Genomic DNA, 22,637 nt, shown 5'->3' with positions numbered 1-22,637 from the left:
GAAACCGGAGAATTCTTTTGGTTACTTGGAGATGTGGTTCTCGTGGAGCATGCATAAATTGACAGACTTGATTTATAGCAAAAGATAAATCAGGTCGTGTCCAAGTTAAGTATTTCAGTGCACCAACAATAAACCTGTACTCTTTGGGATCAAGTAACAAGGGCTTGTGTGATCAAGTTTGAGAGAGCCAATATGAGTGAGACATGGTTTAGCACCTTCCATATGTGTCTTTGAAGCAAGTATAGAAGGTACTTGCTTTGATGTAAGAAGAGACCTACATAAGATCTTTGAACCTCAAGACCCAAGAAATAATGCAAGGGTCCCAAATCTTTCACAGGAAAGATAGCACCTAATTTCTAAATAAATTGTTGACAAGCTGCAGAATTAGGGCATGTGACAAGTATGTCATCGACATACACCAAGACAATAACAAGAACAGATTCTTTGATTACAAATAGAGAAGCATCATATTGTAATTGATGAAACCCCATAGACTTGAGAACTGCAAATAATTTGTCAAACCAAGCCCGATGGGCTTGTTTCAAGCCATACAAGGATTTTCGAAGTTTGCAGACATGATTGGGGTAGTTAGGATCACTGAAACCAGGTGGTTGGTGCATATAGACATCTTCGTGAAGATCCCCATGCAGAAATGCATTATTGATGTTCAATTGGTTGAGAAACCAATCGTACTGAACTACTAAAGAAATAAGAATTTGAATTGGTACTGGCTTTACTACAAGACTAAATGTTTCTTTATAATCTAAACCAGCTTGCTGATAAAAGCCTTTGGCCACAAGCCGGGCTTTATATCTATCAATAGTCTCATTTGGATTCTTCTTAACTCGAAAAACTCATTTACATCAAACTATGTTTTGATGAGGTCTAAAAGGGACTAAAGACCAAGTATCTGTTGATTGTAGGGCATTGTACTTATCCTTCATAGCAGATCTCCAATGAGCATGTTTGGAAGCTTGAAGATAAGTATTGGGGATAAAATCAACAGATGCAGGTAAAAGATGCTTGGTAGCTGAGTAGGCTTTTAGTTTAAAGATTCCAGCCTTGGATCTAGTGATCATAGGATGTATATTGGGAGTTGCAGGTAAGAGACTGTAGGAGGTGCAAGGGAAGAATGAGCATCCAAAGTGACAGATTATGAACCTGAAGATGTTGGAGAAAGATGTTGTGCAGCAGGTACATTGCTGGTGGTAGGATGGGCAACAAGTGCTTGAGGAGAAATGGGTATAGTAAAGTGTAAATTAACATTGGGATTCACTGTTGAATAACCATTAGTAGAACTTGGTGTAGCAATTGATATAGAATGAAATGGAAAATTGGTTTCATCAAATAGCACATGCTTTGATATGTACAGTCTTTGGGTAACTGGATCAAGACAACGATACCCCTTGTGTTGAAGATTATACCCTAAAAAGACATAATGTTTACTTTTGATGTCCAACTCGGATGAAGTGTATGGCTTGAACCAAGGAAAGCATCCACAACCAAAAGTTTTAAGTTGAGAATAATTTGGAGGGGGTACCAAAAAGAAGTTCCCAAGGGGATTACAGTAACCCACCAAGAGGAAGCCGATTAATCAAATAAGCTACAATGGAAAATGCTTCAACCCAGAAAACATGAGGAACTTTAGATGCAACCAATAGTGTTCGTGCAATTTCAACCAAGTGATGATGCTTCATTTCAACATATCCATTTTGCTACGGAGTGTGAGAGCAGCTAAATTATTGGAAAATACCATGAAGTTTAAGAAAATTATGAAATTGATGACTAGTAAACTCACCCCCCCTGAATCATATCGAACAACCTTGATTTTATTGCCAAGAGTATTTTCTATATAGGACTTGTACTCCATAAATGTTGAAAATACAAAAGACTTAGACTTTAAGGGAAAATACTAGCTATAATTACTGTAATCATCAACAATAAGCAAATAATACCTATAACCATTCACTAAAACAACAGGAGATGGTCCCCAAACATCACAATGCAACAATTCAAGACTTCTAGTAGACACAGATCTAGGAACACCAAATGGAAGCTTGTGATTCTTTGCTAGAGCATAATCATTGCAGAAGAAGTCCAGAGAGGATTTGTCTTGTACAACAACTTTATTTGTTGACAAAACTTTACGAAATATAACAGAAAAGGGATGACCAAGCTGACTGTGCCAGATTTTGACATTGGTAGAAGTACTTACTAGTGCAGCATGTGTGGATGGAGTAGCTTTGTAGGGAGTAGGTGAACTTTGAAAAGGAAAGAAAGCATCTTTAACTTGTCTCCGTAAAAGTGTCATCCCCGTAAAATGATCATTGACAAATGATCCATGAATATCAAGAGTTAATAAATAATCATTATCTTTGATAAATTGATAGGCAGAAAGTAGACTATGCTGCATTTGAGGCACATGAAGAACATTTTGCAATTTAAAAGAATGAGCAGGAGTATGCAAAACAAATGTGCCAACATGATTTATAGACATACCTTTACTTTCTCCAATGTAAACCTTGTATTCACTATTGTAGGGAGTAGAAGATTGGATATTGGAGATATCATTGGTGATGTGAGAGGTAGCACCCGAGTCAATGAGCCAAGAATGGGAACGCTTAGTAGTGTAATGAGCACACATGGCAACAAGTTTAGCTAGATGAACCTTACCTGAGATCTTTGCATTCATTCGATCAAAACAGTCAATAGCTTCATGACTGTAAGATCCACAAATTTGACACGGAGATTTGTAACCAGAAGAAGATGTGGTATGATTGAATCTAGCATTATGAGTGCCATGATTGTAACCAGAGTTATGATTGCCACGATTTGAACCCCGAAAACCACGATTATGTCTTCCTCGGTTAGAATTATACTGGAAAGAATTCTGAAGTGGCTGAGCTCCATGATTCTAAGCAGCAAGAGCTTATGGTGGTGTAGGAATGAGTGGCGGTTGAGCATGTACAGAGAACGCCTGAAAAGGCTCATATGAGGAAGTATTTTTGCGATGCGACATGTATAGTTCTTTAGTAAGCAACAAGCCATGTAATTCATCCAAGGAAGTGGACAAAAGGCGAAGTAGTATGGAATCAATGAATGATTCAAATTCATCAGGAAGACCAGCAAGAGGTGTTGCAATGAGATCGCAATCAGTGATAGAGGCTCCAACAACAGTAAGGGAATCAAATATCTCCTTGATTTGCTGAAGATAATCAGACATTGATTGAACTTTTCTGAATGTTTTGAAGTCGGGACTGCAATTGATGAATATGGGCATTCGAGACACCACCAAATCGTTGCTCAAGTTTGAGCTAGAGATCATGAGCAGATGAGACATCAACAGTGAATGAAATAACTTCCTCAGAGAGAGTCGAGTTGAACCAGATGAGCAGATTTTGATCCTTCTCATACCAGTGCTCAAAGGCTGGATTTAGCGAGCTATCAAGAAGAAATGGCGATGGGCAGGGCTTAGTTCCATTAACAATACAAGAAGCTTGTAACAACGAAGAATCGATGTAAATAACGTTTGCCATGGCAGGTAATTGGACCGTCGGAGTTTGATCGGAACCATATTGCCAATATTCTGGATTGTGAGAGAAGTACGATTGAGAAAGATTAGGATTGGAAGAAAAAAAATCAGGGTTTGGATGAGGCACCGACTCAATCGGAGAAGAAGAATCAGACGGAGACGCCATCAAGATTCAAGATTAACAAGTTGAAAATCCGAATCTGAAACACAATTACTCAATTACCACACTGAAGAAGAAGATAAGAGAAAAGCGGAAGATCAGAGAAGAATGATGCAACAGGATCGGAGAGGTCGTGAGGCGGTTGGCTTTGGTACCATGTAGAATTCTAAGTACACACAATTTTTTAATATGCTTCAATTGTATTGAATAATCATAAGATTACACTGGTGTTGCAGTATATATAGGCTATGCGCCAATTACATTTATACCCTTGACCACTCTATCAATTTACACAAGAATTATAACAAACATTATAATAAACATTATAACAAACATCTAACTAACTTTACTTGACTCTTTAATTTCATTTTGTAATTAATGTATCACAATACAATTAGTCCTCCTAAGCCCCACCTATCCGCCTAGGCGCTAGGTCCCAGTTCGCTGCCCAACTAGCTCCTAGCGTCTTTTAGAACATTGGTCTTAAGTGGCTTATAACATGTGTAATAGTTATATCTTCGAGCTATTTGCATGTTACGTTGTCAGATTAAATCCCGACTAGACTTTCAAACAAAAATTCACTTAACCAATAGTTCATACTGTTAATAAAAATTGCGGATTATAAATATTGTAATGTAAAATCTAATTTAGTCTTGTATCGCCTCTCACCACTTGTTTGAAGGTCACTAGATACACGAAATATCAGCTAGCGACGGAGCTATTACAAGGTCATTATAGTCGGTTGACTCCAATAACTTGTATTTGCGTTCAATAGTCTTTCCTTCATTTATATTTTCTTTAAAGTGAGAAGTGTGGATTCAAATTTCCGCTTTCATTAGATTGACGAATCTGTACCTGCAAAATAATAATACCTAAGATTAAGGCCAAAAGCCTCACGCGCCCACGATGAATTGGGGGGGCTTTGGGCAAAGAATCTCTGATGCCAAAGTTAGAATTCTGAAAATAATATGTTTGAGTGTTTGTGGGAAGCAAAAAGCCTCTTTAGGGGTAGTTCAAACTTACTAAATTTTGGAGAAATGGAGTATTTATAGAATAAAATGAGAAGATGGGCTGGCCCTCTAGGGTGGCCGGCCCTATTTGGTATTTTAGGTGAGAATATTCGACAATATTTGTGTAAGTAAATATCTTGGAGTAATTAGGTAAATATCATAAATAAATGGAATTAGGAATATATTTATGATAAAAATAAATAACTATTCTATCATAAATATCCTTAAGTTTTCCTACGGGTAGGGATGCCTTGAGCAATCGTTGATCTCTGCCTGCTCTACCTCAGCTGCGCGTGGTGAATGAGACTGCTTTATGCTCATTTAATAGGGGCAGTCTTGTCTTAAGAAATAATTCATGTGTCAGCTCCATGATTTTTAGAATTATTTTTTGCTCCACAAAAAGTGATCGAAGAAATGTATTTATATTTTCTTTGTAGAAACCTTTTTACAACCCCTTTTCCACAAATTTCTGATTCCTTCACTGCACATAGGAATCTGAGATTTTATATAAGTATAACATTCAACATCAAGCTGGAAACTGATGTTGAGACCCATTAAAATATTATGCCTAGGAGATATGGTATTAACGTTGGAAAATAATCCTATTTCTGGCAGACCCTTTCCAGCAAATATTAGATTCATATATGCTTGAATCAACTGTTGAGTAGACAAAAAGAATGAGAACTAGATGCCATACCTTTTTTATTTGACAAGACGATAATCTAATTTATATAGAGAAAAATTTGAACTCGAATGTAAGGAGGTCGGCACATGGGTTTGGTAAATTGGTTAAAACTACGTCAACATAGTTGGATTCCACCTATTTATTTGACAAGATGAAATTCTAATTTACATAGATGGGAAATTCAAACTTTAGATAAAAAGGCCAACATACTACTTTAACAAACTGACCTTACTCATGTCAGCAGACTAGATATATCACCCTTTTATTTGGCTAAGATGATGATACTCTAATTTAAAAAAAAAAAAGGGTTTGAACTCAAAGAAATGGGGCCATTCCTGACATTTTGGGAGCTTTGTGCAAATTTAATAAAAAAGCCCTCCTTATAATGAAAAAAAAAACTAATTAAAATCATCTTACTCTTAACAATTGAATAATCTACAATTTCCACGAAATTATGCTTTAGGGTTCATCCATGGAAAAAATGAGCAGGAGTGAAAGAGAGATACAAAAATTCACCTGTGTTTGTGAAATTAAGTAATACACAAGTTAGTTTTTTATTTCTAGAGAAAAGAGAAAGAAAGTAATACACAAATTTTTCTTTTAATTGCTAAAGAAAAGTGAAAAAGGTTATAGGCTCCACTTAATTGATTGTAATATAAATAAAATCATATGATGATAATTTTTCGTTACAGTAAAAAAACTTATTTATTAAAAAACTTACTCATATGTAATATATAGGGTAGGAGGATGAAAAGTTTTTAGGGCCCTTTGAAATTTGAGAAGATGTGCCAATGCACCTGTTACGCACATTTGAGAAGATGTGCCAATGCACCTTTTACGCACCTCAACGCCGCTTCTAACCGATCTTAACAAACTAGCTTAATTCACGTCAGCAGAACTAGATACCACCCTTATCATTTTAGAATAAAGGCCAAACCAATCTGCCTATAAATTGAAGCTTTTGCATTCTCCTAATGCATCAAGTTCAACGTAATTGTGAATTTGTCATTGCAAAACAAAATGAGGAGAAGCGACGGGTACCCAAGCTACCCAACCAAGCACGAAAATGGGCAAGACTATTACTCCCATGTCCATAGGTTGGCAACAACCCCTAGTGTCCTCACTGACGTCCCTCACCACCCTCATGGCCAAACCCTATACAACAACCAGGCCCCTGGAAGAGAGAACTACGGCGGTCAGTACTACGAACAGCGTCAGCAGAAGCAGCACCACATCCCGGAAGTTCACAAGACGGTTGAAGTGACCGAGAGAGTCACGCAGTGCGATGCCAATGGGAATTGCGTTGTTTTTGAGGAAACCGTTGATGTTGATGAGGATGATTACATCGAGCAGAAGCGCAAGGGGTTTGAGCTCAGCAAGTGGAGGATGTTCAAAGCGGGCTAAGGCGCCAAAGAATCCTCGACATGGATGTTTGGCAGGCAGGCAAACTTACTCGGTACTAATAAATAAAGTGCCTGTCCTTTTATCATGCTAAACTTCCTTAAACAGGCTCTTAATCTTAATAGGTTGCCATAATTGTCATGTGAAATGCATTTCACTTACTAAATAAACAAGTTATTATTAATAATTATTATTGTTAGTACTACTTTACGTATTGAAATAAAACTGCAGCAGCAGCGGCATGAGTGATATTTACTTGTGCAGCAAGTAAATGCGAACACTTTGTGATGATTTTGAGAATTGACGGTAAAAGAACTAATGCTAAATGCTAAAACCTTTGTGTTTTTGCGGTGAGACGGGCAAAACATCCTAGGAAATCCAGCGCTACCTCATGCCTTATGCCATCTGAAGAACTTAATTTGGTTCCCAACATAGTTTTGCAACTTTTATCATTCCAAAGTCAATCAAAACATTCAAAACCAACTCGTGGTAACATCCGGGGACACGCTATTCACTTGCCAAAGTTACGACTTCCAGTTCTAGTTTAGCTTAACACGAAGATTTTGATCGCCAACAAAGCACATGAATATTGAAAGACAACAAATAATTTCTTCACGCACACAGAAAAAAAAAGTACAGTGTAAAAAACGTAGATAATATTCGAAGAAAACTATATATATATATATATATATATACTAAAATTGAGCTGTAATTTGCACTAACAAGAACGATATCGCTGCAAAAAATCAAGAAGGACCCGAATTACGTATCCTCATCAGGTGGAATATCTGCCTCATTAAATCTCCTTGAAAACATTGTATTGAAAAAACTTCTAATAAGACTCTGCTTGCTCTCCCTACGTCTCCGATGGACTCGAGCCGAACTCTCCAACTCATCAAGGACTAGCCCGGTCTCTAACCTTTTCGACACGGCAACAATCTCATAAGCATCCCATAGTGACTGCCCAAAATCCCATTTTTCATAACCACTCTGATGTGCACTAGCTGATGATGATTTTCTCATTGCTTCAAGCTTCAACCGGGACGGTGACTTACCTTTGTAGTTTCTCCGGTGGGCATCAAATTCGGACATGGGCCGGGAGTTGCCGGAGTGGCTGTACCAAGCTTGTGCCACATCCTTGATGATTTCAAGTTCTCTGTCGACATCTTCAAGCTGTAACTTTTGTTTCATGGTGAGTTGTTTTTTGTTATCTAACGAAGTCTTGTATGGGCCATGTTATCTTTTGGGCAACCTAGAACCTCACAATTGGTACCATGTAAGCGAGAGATAAGGTAGGCAACCATATCCTTTTTGTGGGCATAAGAATTTTATCTTTCCCAAGCATGTGAGGTAAACACACACAGATGGGCAAATGGGCTGGGCTAGTCTCTATTTCTGACGTTGCAAAATATGTTGAAGAGAATAGCAAGAATCAAACTTTTGTTATAATTTTTAAAATTTAGTTTGAATTAGTATTCACGTTATTTAGTTGAACTTATGAATTTTTTTTCAAAATAATGTATTTCATGATGGAGCTCAATAAAGTTTGGCAACTCTAACTTAACCCAAGTGAGCTTAAACTCGATTGAAATACAAGTTGCATTGAATATAATGTGTTGTTATAAATTTTCCCTATATAAACAAAACATATCTTAGCAAAACAAAGACAATTAGCATAACATTTGGTTCCATAAATGATAATTTTTTATTTACTACCACACAACGATGACACAACGATCACACTATAATGACATAACACCTGATAATTTCTGCAACCAAATGTCAAAAACTGATCATTTGTGCTAATTGCCCCTTAAAAACATATAAGTCATAAAAGAAAAAATTAGGATTGTTTTATTGACACTCTACAATTGTTGACTACACCTCATTTAAAATTTTAACATGAAATAACTTATTTGTTTATAATATAAAATGACTATTTAGGCGTAGATATTTTTTAAATAAAACTTTAATCTCTAAGTACACCCGTCGAATCCAATGTGAGATAATATGATGTTTTTCTTCTGTTGTATTGCGGTTAATGAAATACAGGAGGTGTGCAGAGCTTCGGCTCATATGGTGTACACACCACCATCTTCCACTTGTATGCCGTTTTCGGCTTTGTTGTTGGGGGAAAATTCTTTCCCGCTGGCTTCTTTCCTTGGTGGCTGCGGTTTCGATGTGTGTGGTGCTTGGTGGAGGAAGCTGGAGCTTTCTTCTTTGGGGCTATGTTTGGTGAGATCTTTGGCATGGGATGTTGGATGGTGGTCGGTGGCAGGTTCTTCGACAGTGGGGGTGGAAGCTAGTCTTTTAGGGTATTTATTTTTCTGTGTTTGGGCTCTTCTTTTGGGTTGAGCTCTTGTTTAGTGTTTGGGGTTCACATATTGGGCCCCTTTGGTTGTACTTGTGCTCTCTTGGTAATGAAAATTACCTTTGTCCAAAAAAAAAAAAAAAACGGAAAAAGCACTAAACGTAACGAGGTTTCTCGAAACCACCAAGAAATATTGGTGACATTGGTTTGCAGTCTGATAACGTAGTTTTATTACCATGTTCTTCTTCTACTGCAAACTAGCCAACGATCATCACTTAGACATTGCCAAAAATTCGTTCATCAGCAACAGATGATCGTCTCTTGATAGAACCCTAAAACCCCAAATTTGATTAAACCTGAAAACTCCAAATTGACATATACCTGAAAACTCCAAAATTTCTTTTCATATGAAACGATCTAAAACACACCCAAATTGAAACAACACTAGTGATGTGCATAAAAGATGACTTTCTGAAGACAAGAATCATGTGTTTGTAAAACTCTTCGACCAATTTTTTTTTAACAAACAATATTATCTACACTAAGGAAGAGAGATGGACTTAGCCTCATAATGGGCTAGCAATAATGTGATTCAAATTCATTGGAAAGAATCAAATCTAAGACATCTCACTTACAAGTGAAGAGGAATACCACTACACCGTAGTACTAAATGACAACTCTTCGACCAACTTGAACTAGACTTTTGGACGTGTGTGGTGCGAGAGTATTTTGGAAAGTTAAAATGGGTTATTAAAATAACTTTTCATTCAAAAAATAAATACGAGATGTTTTCATTATGTAGGGTGTAGTTAACAATTTGTGGGTATCATTAAAACAATCCAAAAATTATTTATGAAAAACCTTCTTTATTTTTTTGAACAATAGTATCTACACTAAGGGATGGAGGAATGAGTTAAAGCTCCACCCTCACAATGGACTAATCATAATAATGTGGTTCAAATCACATTTGACGACAATCGAACCTAAGACATGTTACTTACAAGTGAAGAAGAATACCACTAACTGTGGTATTAAGTGGCTCATGACAGATCATTTTGGGAGAAGGAAAAATGTATAATACATATGAGCTCGTTTTGAAGTGCTTTTAAAATAACTAAAAACGTTTTTATAAGAGTATTTTTTGAGTCAATTTTTAATAAAAATACAAATAAATCCTAAAAGGACATTTAAAATGCTTCCTACCGGAAGCACGTAATTAATACTTTTTGGAGGAAAATACTTTTGAAACCCAACACACTTTTATAAAAAGCTTTTTCAGTTATATTCCTTCAAGTTTTCCCGCTCATTTGTAAGAACAAATTCCCAGGTTTCTGTTGGGCTCTAGGGTTTGGCTCATCTCCTCCATTCTCCAAGCTGCTCTTCATTCTCCGATGCTTTCCACTTCATAGTCTCCCTAAACCCTAAACCCCCCCCCCCAAAATGAGCGCTCCCAGTCCCATGGACGTCTCTATGCAAAACCCCCAAGACGTCGATGTCCCAGACCAAAACGGCGCCGTCGCAATAGACTCAGCTCCTTCTCCCATTCTTCCCCAAGACAAAGTCCTCGTTTCAGGTGCGTAAGGCGTCGTTTTTGACTTCGATTCGTTGTTGTTCTTATTTTTTGAGATTCAATTTTGTTTCAATTTGAGGTTGTGCTGACGATTTAGTTGTAAATTTACTTTCTTTAAAAGAAATTGATTGTGGGTTTCAGTGGAAGTCAGCCTCAAGCCCTCCAGCACAGCTCGGGCTGACGATGTGCGGTCTGCTGTAGAGAGGTGTGCTGTTAAACTCGTTTATTTAACTATTACATTGTGATTTTTGGGTTGTTTCTCAATTGGATCTTATGTGTTTGATGAAATGCCTGCTTAGCTTAACAGTTTTGAAGAGTTCGACAATGAGAGATTAGGATTAACATAATGTGGTTTGAATTCGGTTTATTTTTTCTCTTTCTCAATTGCTTAGAATGCTTGAAAAGAGGAGTCTGAGCTACACTGACGGACCTGTGCCGGTGCCGCTTGATGATCAGTTTCTGACAGAAAATGTGCAAAGAATCTGTATTTGTGACACGGGTATCCTCCTTTATCTTTGAATTAGTCATGGAGGGTTACGAAAAGTTTTGAAGGCAAAGTGAAGAAATTGTGAAACTTGATGATCAGCTATAGTCAATACTGCAAATTTTCATCTGAAAAAATGGAAATCTTACTGCAAAAATTTCTAATACTTTGTGGAATGCATAAAGGAGGATGAGGATGCAAGTTTAAGTTGAAGCCGGTTCTGATGCTGGAACTTTTTTTTTTTTTTTTTTTTTGTAGATGAGTGGGTGCAAAACCATGACATCCTTTTGTTCTGGCAAGTGAAGCCTGTTGTGCATGTTTTTCAGGTAATAGGTGTACGGGCTGAACTACTTTGGGACTCGATATCTATTTAAGTGTTAATCTCTTGCTTCTATGTGCTTTGTCAGCTTAGCGAAGAGGGAGCATGTGAGGATGTAAGTGGGGATGGACAACCTTCCACCTTCAACGAATGGATTCTTCCTGCAAATGAATTCGATGGCTTGTGGGAAAGGTTGATTTTCAGCTTCTCTAATTTTCTCTACAGTAGTACTTTGAAATGAACTGATTGTGACGTGCTCTCACTTTTGCAGTTTAATTTATGAATCAGGTCTCAAGCAAAGGTTGGTGCGGTATGCGGCTAGTGCATTGCTTTTCACTGAGAAGGGCGTCAATCCTTTCCTTGTGTCATGGAATCGGTAAGGAAATGTTGTTGATTTCGTGTATGCACACATATGCTTGTAACTTTTATGATTACTGAGGAATTTCTGTTTAGCACCCGTATGATTGTTCTTGTCCCTCTGCAGCATTGTTCTTTTACATGGACCTCCAGGGACTGGAAAAACTTCTCTATGTAAAGCGCTGGCTCAAAAACTATCCATTCGGTTTAACTCCAGGTTTGTTCATGATGTATTGTCTTGTTCATATGAGCATATGTTTCCTAGATGGATTTGCGAGTGAATAGAATGCAAGACTCATTATTTTATACTTTGCAGATACCCACAATGCCAGTTGATTGAAGTTAATGCACATTCTTTGTTCAGTAAATGGTTCTCTGAGAGTGGCAAGTTGGTATGTAGTTGAATTAAGTCTTGAAAGATGCTTTTGCTCCTTGTAAACAAGAGTTGGATTTGGTACATGAAGTTCTCTGTTTTCATTAACATATTTCTCAATCTTAGGTTGCAAATCTTTTCTCAAAAATTCAGGAGATGGTAGAGGAGGAAAGCAATCTGGTATTTGTTTTGATTGGTGAGATTTATTTTCATTGTGAGTTTTCATCCGTTAATCTTTCTTCCATCTGGATTATAATTTATGAATGTACGGTGATGTTGCAGATGAAGTTGAAAGCCTTGCTGCTGCTAGAAAAGCTGCTTTATCTGGCTCCGAACCTTCAGATTCTATTCGGGTACTGTACTTCCGCCCTCGTATTCCAGACTACTTTCTAAACTTTTTTGGCTGAACATAATGCATACAATTTACATTTAACATGTACGATACAGTTCAGAATAGCTCAGTTTGGGTCCAAATAACACCTAAAAATTGACATGCCAGGTAGTGAATGCGCTACTAACTCAGCTGGATAAATTGAAATCAGCACCAAATGTTATAATTCTGACAACATCCAACATAACTGCTGCTATTGGTAAGGCCACAAATCAATTTCCTAACATGTTAAATGAACTTCTCTAGGTTTGCTTACCATTTTCATCTGTAAATTGGAGTGGTAAACTGTGGTTTGCAAAGAGTTAATGTACTTTTTCCCCTATATTAAACAGTTTAGTCTCTATCTTGTTCGCTAATACTAATAGTCTCTCTCGAAGTCCCGAGCTCTCTGTGGTTCTGACAAGCTAGGGAAAGAGAAATACTTTATTTTCTCTGTGGAAGTGGAAAAAAGATAACTTTCACCATCCTAGTATGTATGAATTTACCATTTCTTGGATTGCAGATATTGCGTTTGTTGATCGAGCTGATATCAAAGCATATGTTGGTCCCCCAACTTTGCAAGCGCGTTATGAAATCCTAAGATCCTGCTTGCATGAGCTTATACGAACAGGAATTTTATCACATCTAGAGGTGCATTTGTCTGTCTAACCTTGTTCTGATATGTTTGAAAGTTCCAAGCCAAATTCCTAATGAAATTGTAAATTGTAGGATTGTGATAGCATGCTTCCTAACTTTGCTAGCTTGAGAGAGAAATTGAATATGCCTGAGGTACAAGATGCCCAGACACCACTACACCTGTGTAAACAATTGTTCGAAACTGCAGAAGCATGCGAGGTCAGGAACAGATTCTTCAATGTCTTCTAAAGTTGTTAGGCCCCTTTCAATCTATCTGATAATTGATTTCGTCTCTGGTTTCTTTAGGGATTGAGTGGGCGATCCTTAAGAAAGCTTCCGTTCCTAGCACATGCGGCTCTTGCAAATCCTTACGGTTGCGACCCTAGCAAGTTCTTGAGTACAATGACAGATACGGCTAGGAGGGAGCGTTCTGAGCTACCTGACTGAACTGAATAGTTTTCACATCTTGTGACCCATGTATTTTTACGCTTACTGCAAACGATCACATTAGTAGCTTCCGTTTGTGATGAAGATAATTCATACAAGAATCTGTACCAAAAAACAAATCGGAAAAAAAGAGGCAAGGTTCGAGTTCTTGGCACAAAACAGGTAATCAATTCGGTGTAGACGACAATCTTGTCTGGAAAACTTAGTTGATTCATTAGATTTTAAGAACAATGTATGGTAGGCTTGGAAAATGAGTAGAGGTTACAAAACTCATGGGTTTAACCATGAAATTATTACAAGAAACTATCTGTGTACAAGTCAAGTAGTAGTCCGCTTCTACTTGCCTTCGGTAGTAGTCTGCTTCCGCTTGCCTTCCTTACTAGCTTGCTTCTGCTTGCCTCCGTCTTCTGTAGTATTCCGCTTCTGCTTGCCTTCCCTAGAACCAAAAAGCTTGCAAATTTCACCATGCATTCGAATATGATGAGGGCACTTATGAAGCAGATCTTTGGCCTCGGTGTATCTACCTTCCTTAAAGAATGCTTTCAAAACGTGGACATACGCTGCAGATGATGGATGTTCCTTAACAGTCAATGCCTTGAAAAAGTCTGCAGCATCCTCCACAGAACCAGACTTCGATATATATTGGACGAAAGGCTCTGGATAAGGTGGGTAGTTCTGTTTCTTCATCAAATGAAGAAGTTCGAATGCTTCTTCGAGTTTTCTAACCTCTAACAAATTTTCGATAAGATTTTTGTATGTGGCTTGCCAAGGCACTAAACGAGCTTTTTTCACCATTTCGCCAAGCAGTTTATACGCACCATCTATCTTCCTCTGCCTAAGGAACCCCTCTATCAACACGTCCATCAGATCAGCATCCGCATCACAGCCTTTTTCCATCATCTTTGCGAAACAAATCAGCGCTGTGTCAACTTCATCAGCGGCGCAATGCCCTTGAATCAAAATGGTCCAAGTCTTGATATCAGGAACGCATCCGTCTGCTTCCATTTCTTCCAACACATTGCAGGCTTCTTCGAGTCTCTTGGCCTTACAAAGTCCAAAGACCAATTGGCTGTATGTAATGTTGTCCGGCTCGTACCCTGCATTTCTCATAACCTTCATAATTTCCTCCGCTTCATCAAATCGTCCTGCGCCTGTCAGAGACCTGTGAATCCCATCGTAAACAGGCTTGGAGAGTGTATTCCCCGCAGACTCGAACTTCTTTGCAACTCTAAAAACCATATCCAGATCCGGTTTATCACTCCCTGAGATGCTCCTTAAAAGCATGATGCAATCCTGAGCAGAAGGTTTGTAAGGGCCATCCATCATGAGCTCATACAGCTTCACCGCGTCCTCCATCATCCTGCTCTTCTGAAACTGCCGTGTAATCTTTATATAAGTGTCCAAATCCAGCTCATGACCTGCAGCCTTCATCTCCTCAATCACACTCCAAAACTCCCCCATCGAATCAGCCCACGCAAGAACCCTCGCAACTGCATTGTATGTAATTGTATTGTGTTCATAACCGGAACACTGACCAACCCAATGGAAAAACCTCAAGGCCTTCGACGGGCGAGTCCTGAGTTCCTTCAGTACCCTAATGACAAAATGATCTGATAACTCAAGTTTGATCTCCCCCAATTCTTTCTCAACCCCATCACTCCACTCCGACCCCGAAACAACATCCACCACGCTCTTCACAACCTCATCCGCCGCGTTATCTTCGACCATCCTCTCGTAAAAATGCTTGAAAGCCACGACATCACTATCCATCCTCCCCTTTTTCAACTGCTCTCTAATCGCCATATAAGTTTGCGCATCAATGAAAAATCCCTGCTCTTTCATCTTCCTCAGAGCAATCCAAAACTCCTTCATCGAATTCTTATGCACTAAAACCCTAAGCATTAAGCTAAACACCGAAGAACTTGGCCTAAATCCGTCTTTCTCGCAGACCCAATTGAAAAAATCCCAAGCTTTTCGTGGGTCTTTATCCAATTTCTTCAAAACATAGATTACTACATCGTGGGTCGGTGATGGGTACGACTCCGATAACTCGGTCTCCAGCTCGGCGGACCATTTGTTGGCCAGAACGAGTTGCAGGACCGAGTTGGGGGTCGAGGAAAAGAATAGCTTTTGATGGGTGTTGAGGAAGTGGGATTGATTTGAAAGGAAGTGAGAGAGGTGAGAGGACTGAGTCACCTGAGAATAAAGCAGCGGAGCTATGACATCGAACCGAGTCGCCGCGAGCGAGTTGGCGAATCGGCGGGTAGTGAGAAACGCCGCCTTTGCTCGATTCATGGCTGCTAAACTTCTCACTGAGACAAACAGCAGAGACGTTGATATGAACCAGGGGATTTCCAGGGTTTAAGCACTTTTCGGGTCAACCCGAATGTAATTGGGTCAAATGCGGACTTGCAGTTTGTTTTCTCTTGGGTCATATGTTGATAGGCCTAAATGGGAACCCATGGGCTTTTCACACCTTCTGCGACCCATGTACTATCACTTTAATAATAGGGTGAACTGCTAATTTAGTTCCTGAATAATTACTTGATTGAAAATTAGATTTCTAAACTTTTTTTTCTTCAGAAAAATCAGTCATTGAATTATAAAAATCTACCAATTACATCCCTAATATTAGATTCGAAGCTGCTATATTTAACTTTTCGTTAATTTAAGTCACGTTACTTGTATGTGATACACATTAGATAGTAGATTGGTAATTTTCCATAGAAAAATAGTGTATGGAGTTAACTTTGGAGGGTAAATTAGACGTTAAATTTACAACCTATATGAAATGTTAAGGGCTTATAGGCGAGAAAATGACAGTATTACATTGTAAAGTGTGTCAATGACTTAAGTTGACGAAAAATTGGATAGAATATCTTTGAATATAGTAGAAGGGATGAAATTAGCAATTATTAACTAGTTCAGTGACTTATTTTACCGAACAAATAATTTAGGGACCTAATTTTCACTGAGGTGATTGTTTAGGGACTAAATCGACACTTCACCCTTAATAATATAATGTCAAGTCTAAACTAGTCCGGCTACATTAGTACTACTCAATGGTACAAGTAATTTATTCCTTCAACCTTAGTGTCAATATATTGTGGATTCAAACTTGATATTCATAATATTCAAACTTAAAACCTATCAATTACAAGTAAAGAAAAATATTATTCAATCGTAATACTAAGACTATCTCCAATAGAGATGTTAAATTAAAATGGAAAATTTTAATTTTAGCTGATGTGGCAAATAATAGTTTGCCAAATCTCCTATTCCAACTAAAATGTCAAATTAAAATGTTTTTCTTTAGTATTTATAAAATCAAGGGGGTCTGAAATTTACTAATAAAATAAGGGAAATTTTATTTGAACCCGTATAACCTCTTTCTACACCCAACTTAAACTTTAATTTTAATTATCTTTTTTTACTTTATTACATAATTACCATAAACTACAAAATGAAATTAACAATAAAACTAAAACTTATCAATAAACCCACTCTATAATTAAATTCTACCATCACCCCTTATTTCATCCAAATAATTATGTAATGGTCTCATCCAGCCTTCTAGTGTATGCATGGTTCTTTCGTTTGATTAAATCACTACAGTACCAAAGGTGAGACAGGATTCATTCAAGCTATGAAACTGGCTACCATTGAAACTTCATGCACTTCTATGGATAGATTATATGAAACTTCGCCTGAGAAGTCCTTTAAGAATTGATAAAGCCATTTTAGATGTGAAATAGTAACAATATACCTAATTGACTGAACTAATGTTAATAAACGAATGGAAGAGAGAGAGCTAGAGAATGAGAGAGATTTTAAACCATGGAGAAAAGGGCTATGCTTCAGTAGGTGGTTTGATTTCAACTTTGATGAGCTCTCTCCAAAAAAACCCCAGTGCTTGGTAATTGAAAAAGAAAAAGAAATATTATTGATTGGTAACCCTATTATAATATAATTGCAAGGACAATTATATTGCTTAGATTATGAATTTGTCAATTTTTTCGTAGTCCTAACTTGAAATGGACTTTTGTTTGCAAATTTAGGATTTGTATTTTCTAAATGGGTGTAGAGAAAAATTTATAAATTGAATTAACTTTGTGAGGGTAGTTTAGGTAGAAAATTTGGGTTTAAAAAGATATTGGTAGTTTACTTAAAAGTAATATGGGTGAAAATAGTAAGTTAGGTGTAAAAAGAGGTTACATAGGTTCAAATAAAATTTCTCATAAAATAATCAATAAATAAATATATGGGCAAAACATTAAAATAAAACAAAAAAAATATTTTGATGTTGCCTTCGAATTTGACAGCAAAGTAGAGAATGTCAATCCATGTAGGACTTAGACATTTTCTTTGAAACTAGAAAATCAACTTTTTATTTTCTCAAAACAGTCTACCTAAGTGTTTGAACATCTTCTTTGAACATGTTGTATGACGAAATGATTTTAAGTTTAAGTGATTAATTATTTGTGTAATTTCATGGACCCCAACTTCATTTCCTTTCACGCGAAGTTGGTGTCGGTCACAAAAGTGAACCGGGAACCCGCCCTTTTCCCTCAACGGGCGTGCGAGGAAGTTCTGCAAAGTCTAGTACATGTGTCGATTTATTACGGGAGAGAATGGGAAGGTGGAACTGGGGAAAGGATTGAGTAGAGAGCTTACGCAACAAAACAACGGTGGTCCTTTATTCGTTTTCAATGGCAAACTTGCAAATGGCCGTTGGGGTGTACATTGAGAGAGACTAGCCATTGATAGAGACGCAGTTATAGTTCTTGGCTTGGGACTTTAGAGGTGTGTTAAGCGATTGTCAAGACAAATAGAACACACAACTAACAAAGAGAGGTTCATATAAGATGATGTTGAGCCTTCCAAATATATCATACACAAGGATTTTGACATGCGTATATATGACCAGCTTCTTAGTAGGGATTTCGTTTTACTCTTCACGGAGTGGGATGTCTTAGCACCGTTGTATGGCGTGTATATTGACCTATTGACAATATATTGATGGTTTATTATTCAATATTCTTTTGCCAGTTATGGTTGTAGAATATTAGGGGTCTATATATTTTTGTTAAGAAGGGGTTCGTATATGTATTTATAGTTATAAAAAAAATGAGTTTATGGTTTTATATAAATAGTTCCTCTCCGTTAAAGCTAATTACTTCGTAGTCACATTTATTGACGTTGTTCATCCCTATTCTAATCGTTCGAATTGATTGGATTTTGGTATGAAAATTCGGGTATATTTTGGATATGGGAAAAAACCGTGAATAATATTATGGTTATAGGGGTCCCCAATCTGTTCCATCCCCGAATCCAAACCGAATTATATATATATATATATATTTATTTATTTATTATTCACTGATTCCATTACCTCGAGACTACAAAAGTTGCACTTTGTGAGTTGCCTTTTGTGGACAAGTTAAAAAGTTTTGATATGAATCAAAATCTATGAGAATCCAGACCAATAGTACTTATACAAGATATCAAAGATCAGCCCACATTATCAATGTTTAGCTTTAATTTTTATGCTTCACAAGATCCATTCATTAAATCATTTTATACCTCAAATACTTAATGACGAAATAAATATTGACTAAATTATCATGCGTCAATTGAACGAATATATTTTTTGTATTGACAAAGATGGGTATAATCGTTAATCGATGGGGAATTCGTTATCCGGTGTGTATGGTTATAGATAATACCCGATGATTAATTGGCAGTTATGAATTTGGTTAATTTTTGTGGTTATGGGGATGAATATAGCATTTTCGTCTCCAAACCGAACCGTAGCTATCCCTACTTGTCAACTATAAAATTGTTATATTCGTCAATATCGACGATATAGTTACACTTAATAAAATGCAGTTAACCCCTCACCACAAAAATTCTTATATTGATATATCGTGTAGGTTGGGAAAGAAGATGGATGTTAACGATCAATTTGCACATGATGAGGCATAATTAGCTTTGGTCTAAATGCGTGTTAATGAAGTTTAGATGGTGAAACCAGCTTGATCCAACTACGTAAATTTCTGATATTTGTAACTTAATAATCTCATAAGGTTTTGAAAATAACAAAGTAAATCTAAATCAAACCATACACAAAAGCATATGAAAGGCAACCAAAAAGAAAATTATAACCCTTTTGGATACGAGCCGACCAAAAGATAAAAGAGAGAAGAGCCAAAAATTCAAACACCATACATTATACATAGATAAAGACCCTTTTTTCAAGGGTTAAGGAGCTAGCTAGCCCCACCCTTGGGGCACCGATATATCATGCTTTACGTTTGCTACTTTGCTTTGCCTTCACAAAAATGTAAACCCTAAAAATTGAACACACAGGAACACATTTGCCTCCACAGTCCACTGTGTGAGTGTGTCGTCTCCCCTTTTGTTGGGTGTTCCTTTTTCCCTGTGGAAACGTGCCCTCTAGCACTGTTCATTGAAAAGAGAAATCCTGCATGCGGGAATATAAGATTAGGTCTCCACACTTCCACAGTCCACACTATGCGTGCTTCACAATATTTCACCCCTCTCTCTCTCTCTCTGCAATATAAAGCTATATATATCTGTACCATGTTACCGTATTCTCTGAGTTACTCTAACTCTGCTGCTTTCCCTCTCTCACTCCCTCAGCTGCATATCTTCTCTCTCATGATCACGATGTGGGAATTGTTTCTGAAATATATGGCGGTCCAGTGCAGTGGAAGCAAACTAGGGTTTCTCCTCAGTTTCAATTTCAAGAGATATACATGGGTGTTTCTTGGAACTGCCATTTAAAGAACTTTGGGGTCTCTCCAAGTCCAACCCAAGAATGATACACTGATGATGGATATATAGCATCCATTAACGGGGGAATGAAGCTCTCCTGGTCCGATCGATCACTTTTTTTTTTCCTTTTAATCTCCTTTGTTTATTTATTTTTATCTTTTTTTCAGTTTTAGTTCTTAATTATATATTTCTGTTTTTTGAGTATATGGATGCAGCAAATATATCATGTTGCTGTCATGTTCTCATTACCTTGATGCTTGTAAGACTTGTATTGTAATTGTAGTATGTGTTTTGAAAGCTTGAATATATGATTTTTTAGTATCCAGTACTCATAGAGATTATATATATATATATATATATATATATATATATATATATATATGTTTTAATTTGTCAATTTTGAAGACATTCATCTCCATCTGCATTACCAGAGCCATTAATTATAGAGCTGTATATTATTTTGAATATGCTTTCAGTGCTTATATATTTATACACCCACACGCACATGTATATATGAGAACAGCTAAGCTTTGACATGCATCGTTCAGTTTTTCATCTGATGATTCTTTACATTTGGAGAAGGCTTTAAGTTTTTCTCTATGTGACGTTAACATTGTTTCATTGACATGAAACACCATAATATATAACGATGTACTTGCCCTATACAAATTGCTCTCCTACATTTTGGGGATATATAATGTCTGCCATTGTATGCTGATTTACCATAATGGTTGGTGCTGTCTCGATCTCTTTCAGAAACTTTGACCAACTACTGAATTTCGGTTCTATACCAAACACACAAATTGAGAGCATTACTGTGATCCACACACACACACACATATATATATATATATATACACACATTCATATATATGATAACATTTTCATTTTCTTTCAAATTCTTTCATTTTCTTTCTATGACTAATGTTTTGTGTCGTGTGTATTATACTGATCCATAGGTGGGTATATATATTCCAGCTATGTGTGTGTGTGTGTGTGTATCTATCATCAGATCTTCTTGTCAGCTTAAAACACAATCTAAGTTTTCTTAATTGAGTACTATAATCATTCATCTTTATTTACTTTTTTATCAGCTCAATGATGGTAATGAGAGAGTCAATTTGGCCCTGGGCCATAGCTAGGTTAGTACAAGGAATGAGGACTGAGGAGGAATCATTGTGTCATAAAACCTGGGAGAAATATTATTGTAATTGTCAAGATTTCAGATAAATGGGTTATCAGCGTACTATCAATCACACAGATATTATCCTCAAACTTGTATCTTATCATCTGAACGACATAGCAGATGTGAAACCACACAATATAACTCACATATAGTGTTGTCCGTCTTCCGAAGAAGAATTCTTGTATTCTTCAACAACATTCTCATTCCCATTCCCCACCAATATATGGCTCTAAACTCATAAAGGTATATAGCTTAACCTTTTGTCAGTCCCACTCCTTTTGATATCGTAAACGTTTGAACATGGAAGCAGCAGATCAAGGGACAAATAACATATCTATATCTTCATTGGTCTATGTAAAAGATTATCTCTTTATGCAAGCTTGGTGTTAACAAATTATCAGACAAAAATCCAAAAAGGCCATGAATTCTCCCTCATGGATTGTATACTTGTCCCTAAAAAAAATCCATTGAAAGCATATTATCTGCCTAAAAATTTGTTTAAATGGGTCTTTGATCTTCATCAAAAGATTTCCTAGCTAGCTTTCCCTATCATGAACACCTTAGGGCCTGTCTAATAGTGGACGCTCTTCATAATATCTCAAACTTTAGGCTAAGTCCTTCCTAACATTGATCAAAGAAAATATGAGTTCAGCCCGAACATTAGTTCTTTTGAGTAGCCCAAATCACCCAAAATGCCAATTGGGATCCACTCATATATGTTGTGATGCCATTATACTTGTTTGGTGACTGGGATTGGACTAGGATAGAATCGTGTACAAGTCAATCCTAATTCATCCAATACTTTCAAACGACACTTGGATGACACACTATGATGGACTGTTTTCCAATTCAATAACTCAGTTTAAGCATTTGTAAGTTCAACAAAAGTAACAAGATACTAGTCTAATTCAACTGAGATAATTTGGTCGAGTCCTAGCAGCCATACAATACCTTAGTTCTTTTTCTTATGTCTTTTTAGCTTTTGGTAAGTTCCTTTC

General features: G+C 37.0%; 3 protein-coding genes across 3 annotated transcripts; 1 reads left to right on the top strand and 2 right to left on the bottom strand.

Moving 5' to 3' along the window:
* Positions 1 to 6,368: 6,368 nt before the first annotated feature.
* On the bottom strand, positions 6,369 to 8,060 carry LOC103424471 (uncharacterized). The gene has a single exon (XM_008362555.4). The coding sequence runs from the start codon at positions 7,977 to 7,979 to the stop codon at positions 7,551 to 7,553; it is 429 nt and encodes a 142-aa protein (XP_008360777.1). The 5' UTR covers positions 7,980 to 8,060; the 3' UTR covers positions 6,369 to 7,550.
* A 2,293-nt stretch (positions 8,061 to 10,353) lies between these two features.
* Positions 10,354 to 13,958, top strand: LOC103455075 (pachytene checkpoint protein 2 homolog). Its single transcript, XM_008394669.4, has 14 exons — positions 10,354 to 10,672; positions 10,811 to 10,874; positions 11,062 to 11,168; positions 11,412 to 11,479; positions 11,561 to 11,664; positions 11,744 to 11,848; positions 11,957 to 12,046; positions 12,146 to 12,221; positions 12,329 to 12,398; positions 12,485 to 12,555; positions 12,702 to 12,792; positions 13,096 to 13,223; positions 13,302 to 13,427; positions 13,515 to 13,958. Exons 1-14 carry the CDS (start codon positions 10,540 to 10,542, stop codon positions 13,653 to 13,655), a joined length of 1,374 nt encoding a protein of 457 aa, XP_008392891.2. The 5' UTR covers positions 10,354 to 10,539; the 3' UTR covers positions 13,656 to 13,958.
* Positions 13,845 to 15,984, bottom strand: LOC103455076 (pentatricopeptide repeat-containing protein At3g48250, chloroplastic-like). The gene has a single exon (XM_008394670.4). The coding sequence runs from the start codon at positions 15,948 to 15,950 to the stop codon at positions 13,992 to 13,994; it is 1,959 nt and encodes a 652-aa protein (XP_008392892.2). The 5' UTR covers positions 15,951 to 15,984; the 3' UTR covers positions 13,845 to 13,991.
* Between the last annotated feature and the right edge of the window lie 6,653 nt (positions 15,985 to 22,637).

This window comes from Malus domestica, chromosome 14 (genome assembly GCF_042453785.1).
Source record: "Malus domestica chromosome 14, GDT2T_hap1".
NCBI lineage: Eukaryota > Viridiplantae > Streptophyta > Magnoliopsida > Rosales > Rosaceae > Malus > Malus domestica.
Note: the sequence above shows the minus strand (reverse complement) of the source record. Positions and strands in the feature narration are given on the sequence as shown.